At 33.5% G+C, this 5,409-nt stretch overlaps 1 protein-coding gene across 1 annotated transcript; it reads left to right on the top strand.

Moving 5' to 3' along the window:
- Positions 1-752: 752 nt before the first annotated feature.
- LOC148239712 (uncharacterized) lies at positions 753-2,932 on the top strand. The gene is made up of 2 exons (XM_088211932.1): positions 753-2,297; positions 2,618-2,932. Exon 1 carries the CDS (start codon positions 1,142-1,144, stop codon positions 2,165-2,167), a length of 1,026 nt encoding a protein of 341 aa, XP_088068058.1. The 5' UTR covers positions 753-1,141; the 3' UTR covers positions 2,168-2,297; positions 2,618-2,932.
- Positions 2,933-5,409: the final 2,477 nt, after the last annotated feature.

The following is a 5,409-nucleotide window of genomic DNA, read 5'->3' on the forward strand; positions in this document are numbered from 1 at the left end:
GGTGACAGCTATATAATATATATATATATAACTTATGTTCAAGTTGATGTGAACATATTTTAAATTTTGAATGAGTGATTCTTTTTATATATTTATGTATGGAAATGTTGAGATTTTAAGATTTTTTATAAATAAATAAATAAATGTAATTTAGTTTAATAAAATTTTATTTTATTTTAATAAAAATGACCAAGTCCGTAAGTTGAATTATATTTTTATATTGCAAATGAATATCGATTTATATATTATCATATATAATATCAACAATAGAGTTACCCAAATTAAAATATGTTATAATTTTTATATCTAAGTATTTATAATAAGAAGATAGAAATTATTTATATCGAACACTTAATTATGTACTTATACAAAATTCGTAAGAGAAAGAAAAATTAATATTTATGTATAAATATATAAAAAAAAATTGTAAATATATTCAATATAAAATTAATACACGTATATATAAGAATATAACATATGGTATACATAGTGAAAATTTGTTTTATGGAAGGTTTAATTTTGTGTTCTTAAAAAAAATAATAATAATAAAACTTGGAGTTTAAGAATAATTTTAACATCTCTAATTAATTAGTATAATAAACAGAATTAATCATAATTAAGTTAGATTAAGAGTTAATTAATGATAAATATAAATAAGATATTGTCGTAACTAAATGTGAATGGAAAAGGCATAACCGTAGAAACCCGAAATGAGAGCAAATAGTTGGTTAATTGCGCGGTGGGAGGCTCTCTCTCTGCTCATTTCCTTCTGTCTCCCTCCAATCCTTCATTCCTTTTTGTAGCTTCCGTCACCTCCTTTTCCCCTCTGGTTGGGAAAAAGGGTTACAGGGGAGAGGAAGGAAATTTTTCTCTTCTTTTTCTGTTTCTTTTTCCTTTTTTCTTTTCCCCTCTCCTCTCTCCCTCTCCCCCCAACCCAACCCAACCCTCTCAGCTCAATTATGCCTTGTGTTGTCTCCTCAATCTCCCGTCGCCTTCTCCGCCATTTCCATCTTCTTCATCCTCAGATTCTCATCTCTGACACGGTTCTTCTCAACAAAAAGCTACCCCCAGATTGGTATTAGAAATAACAAATTTTTTTTTTCAAAAAAAAAAAAGCAAAAAGGGAGAGTAGCGACGTGAGATGTTCGTCTATTCTCGGTTAGTACCGTTCGCTGACTCTCCCTTCGACATTGCCACCTTGTGTTTCATCGCCTTTCTTCTTCTTTTCTCCCTTTTTTCTCTCTGTTTCATTTTCTTCTTCTGCTTCAAGTCCCGTTTTTCTCACCATTTACAGCACTTTAATTCTCTCTGGACCGTCAGATTTCTCCTCGTCCTCTTCATCACCCTCTGGACCGTCGATGAGCTCATTCGTTTGCCCTTCCTTCGTTGGCGCTATCTCTTCCCTTTCTTGCCTCGCTTGACCGTCCCTCAACAGGCCAATCTCTGCAAAATCCATGTTCTCCTCTCTTTAGGCTTCTTCGAACCTGGTTTCCTCGTCACCCTGCTTTTTCTCCTTAATGTCTCCATCAAGAAAACCACCCCTCGTTGTTCTTGGGCTCTCGCCTTTGTTTTCTCCTCTTGTCTCCCTATCTTGATGCTTCAGTTCTTCTTCATATTCTTTTCCCAATTTGAATTTCAGATGCCGGAGTTTTTTCATCGAAGTTCGGTGGTAGTCAAGAACCCAATCGGCGACGAGATGGTTTTGTGCTCTTATCCTTTGCTTAGCACCATGGTGTTCGGCGCCTTCGGGGCTATTTACTCCTTCTCCTTCCTCATCTCCTGCTGGAAAGTTCTTTCTCTCGTCATCAACAAGTCGTTGAGGATTCGAATCTACGCTCTGGCTTTTGCGGTGCTCACCTTGTTGCCTGTTAAGATCCTCTTTCTTGGCCTGTCAATATTGTGGACGCCGGAGAAGGAAGCGTTTGGCGCGAGTGATCTCGTCGTTTTCTTGACGACGGTGATGTATGCAGCACTCGGGGAGGGTATTTTTGTTATTAGACCGATCGTTGACTCGTTGGCTGTCGGGGGAAATCTATGCCAATTTTCGAGGCCATGTCAGCAGTTGGTTTCGCAGCCGGAAAACTCGCCGGCGGTTTCAGGAGGAGATAGTGGGCGGCGGAATCGTAGCGTGGCGTCACGGGATCAAGAAGAAGATGAAGGGTGTTAGAACGTGGACGTGCATGGATGCATGCACGTGTATTTATAGGACGTATATATATTGTGGGATCGATCCATGCAGGAAACTGAGACATGGTGGTGATTTCCAACAAATCACGGGGGCATTTTGGGAAAATCAGGTAAAAATTCTCAAAGACGTGCTGGCTTCAATTTTTATTTTATTTTTTATTTTTATTTCGGTACGTGGTAGAAATTTATATTATTGTGGTTTGTTTTTTTGGAGAATAATAATAAATTAAACAAATAAATACAACATATATATATATATAAAAACTCTTTTGTTAATTATATAAATCTATATATATATATATATATATATATAAGTTGAATAAACGAATATTTCTAGACATATATATATATACATATATAGTAGGTCACTGCAAAAGGGAGTTCCTTCGAAATTTTTAGTCAAACATGAGAATTTTCATATTATTTTCAGATATGAAAATCAGACAGCAAATGACTCGGAAGAAGAAGGTTGATGATGATGCTGGTTTGATAGCAAATATGAGTCGCCTCGGTCGCCGACCGCCGCCGTATGCGGTGCACTGTGAAGTTTAATTTTTTGTGATGATCAGCTCATGCGTTTCATATAGGTTTTGTACTGGTCGGTTTCTCGTATTATTTTCGTCTTGTTTGTATTCAAAATTTTTAATGTCATCCCTCGGCAACAATTTTGTGTTGGTGGTGTTAAATATTTATATAATCTTATGTAGAACCAAAAAATAGAAAATAAAATAAACATTTGTACAGTTCCTACATATACACATATACACCCACGCATATATATATATATATACACACACATACATCATATACATATACAACGTATCTCACATGGGCTTTTAAGGCTTGGCCCATAAGTTGCAAGAGTGAATCCGACTAATATGACAAACGGGTCGGGTCAGTTATGTTCCCAGTCCTAATGGGCCCTGACCCGGTGGCCATATTTGTTCAATTAGATATTTGATTACATGAATTTCAACCGTTCATAATTTGGTTTTGACCAAACTAAATCATATAAATTATATACCCTAAGGTTTGATGAAATAAAATAACACATTCGTTAAATATTTATAATAATAAATTGCATATGATAAATATATGATGATTAATAATTTGTAATTTTCATATATATATATATGTATATATATATGAATTGTATTTAAAAATTTTAAAATAAGTTATGGTGTTAAAATCAATCCCAATCTCAACTAACTTATTATTTATCAAATCAAGAGGACATTTAGTCACGATCAAATGTTACACTTCCCTTAAACCCTTAATTTATATAATATAAAACCAAAAAAAAAAAAAGCATATTCTAATTTGATTAAATATTTAAAATTCATGCGGTAGGGACATGTTCGTGTTGATTGAAATGCTTAGGTGCCACGTGTCTCGCAAAGAGAAAAAGAAGGGGAACAAACATGTTCCCCCCTATTACGCCTCACTTTGATTCTTTTATTATAAAGCAAAAATCCCACACCCTTAATATTCCATCTCTACAATTTTTTGTTTATATATTTAATATAAGATAATATATGTCGAACTTACTTTATAGTATAAATTTGAGTTTTAAATTAAAACTCAAATAATCGGGGAGTTGAAATACATCAACTCATACCTTATTTATATATATATATATATACACACACATTATTCTTTCCTAATTTAATTATAATTTATAATTAATATAAACATCACATTTTTTTTATAAATATATAATATTTTAATATCATAGTTTAATTTAATAAATAATTTAATTCGAATATCTAAATTTAAGACCACGTAAAATCAACAATTCAATATTAATTTTTATAGAATAAATTTAATAATTTATTTTAATTAAGCTAGTATTTATTTTTTCAAAATTTACTACAAGAAAAAGAAGCTGCATCCAGACAATGATAATTGTATATATAAAGTATATGGCTTTTGACTATTGAGCATGGAAAAGACAACACTAACCAAATCATTTCCCACCTTCTGGGTCATCTAATCCAACGGCTATCCTACCTAGTTAAAACCTTAATCAATGCAGTTTGATTTTTTCCGAATATCCAAGATCGTCTCGAATTCGCTCCGTCCTATTCACACCGTCAAATTCCACCTTCGTGAAACTTCTACGTTGGTCACGCCCATCAGACGGTTTGAAATTAAGGTCGTATGTCAGTAGGGCCCAGATTGATGGCGAGATCACCTTGAGTTTGAACGGTGGAGATTACGTTCCTTCGCAGCCAAATTTGCATCAAAATCTGCCACAAGATCCGGTTATAAGGCTTTGAGTTTGACCATGAGTCGTGGTCTATGGAAGCAAACCAAACAGCGCCTTTAACAAAAGTTGGAGAAGCTGATGCGGGGCAGCCGACGTCGTTTGATGTCCACGTGGACATGCTCGTGGAGACGTTATTGGTCTGTCTTCCTTCACGCTGACGTGTCCGTGAAAACATCCTTTTTGTCGGTCAGATTATGATTAATGGACCCACACACTGCCTACGTGGCAACTCTTTCGCCGTTTTTCGTCCACGTGTCTTCCGGCTCTCTGCATATTTTTGTCTCCAGATTTCTCGCGTGGTTGCCACTTGAGAGTTGGATTTGGTTTCTATTTTGTTAGATTTTTTTGTTTTTGTTTTTTTTTACTGTGAAAATTAATTATTACAAATTGAGATTAATTTTTAATATTAATTTTCATTATCCAAAATAAATATTAAGTCCGCCAAGTGGTATTTTCCATTTTAGTATTTTATTGACTTTCTTACGAAAAAATAGCATTTAATTAGAGTTTGGAATTTTCAAATTAATGGTCAAAGAAAATTAAATAGCATAATAAATAATAATTTTCTAAATTTTAGTAATTGATTATTAAAATATCCCACTTAATAATATAACTTATGAATTTTGAAAATAAAATAAAAAATAAAAAAGGAAGCGGAGTGGAAATAGCAAAAGGGATTTCCTGGAAATAGCAATTCTGACTCGTAGAAGGCGCGTGGATTAATAATATTCCAACTGTAAAGAATTACAGCGAAACAAACACATATCTTATACGGCAAAAAATAAAAATAAAAATAAAACCAGAATTTTATGACTATTTCAGCACTTCCTTCTCCATCAACAACCAGTTGATATACCCCTTTGAGTATAAACTAAGCAAACCCCTCTCCTGCAAATTCCCTCAATCTTTACACATAATACATATATATATATATATATATACATACATACAAT

This window comes from Carica papaya, chromosome 9 (assembly GCF_054855325.1).
Source record: "Carica papaya isolate Zhongbai chromosome 9, ASM5485532v1, whole genome shotgun sequence".
In the NCBI taxonomy this organism is placed as follows: Eukaryota; Viridiplantae; Streptophyta; class Magnoliopsida; order Brassicales; family Caricaceae; genus Carica; species Carica papaya.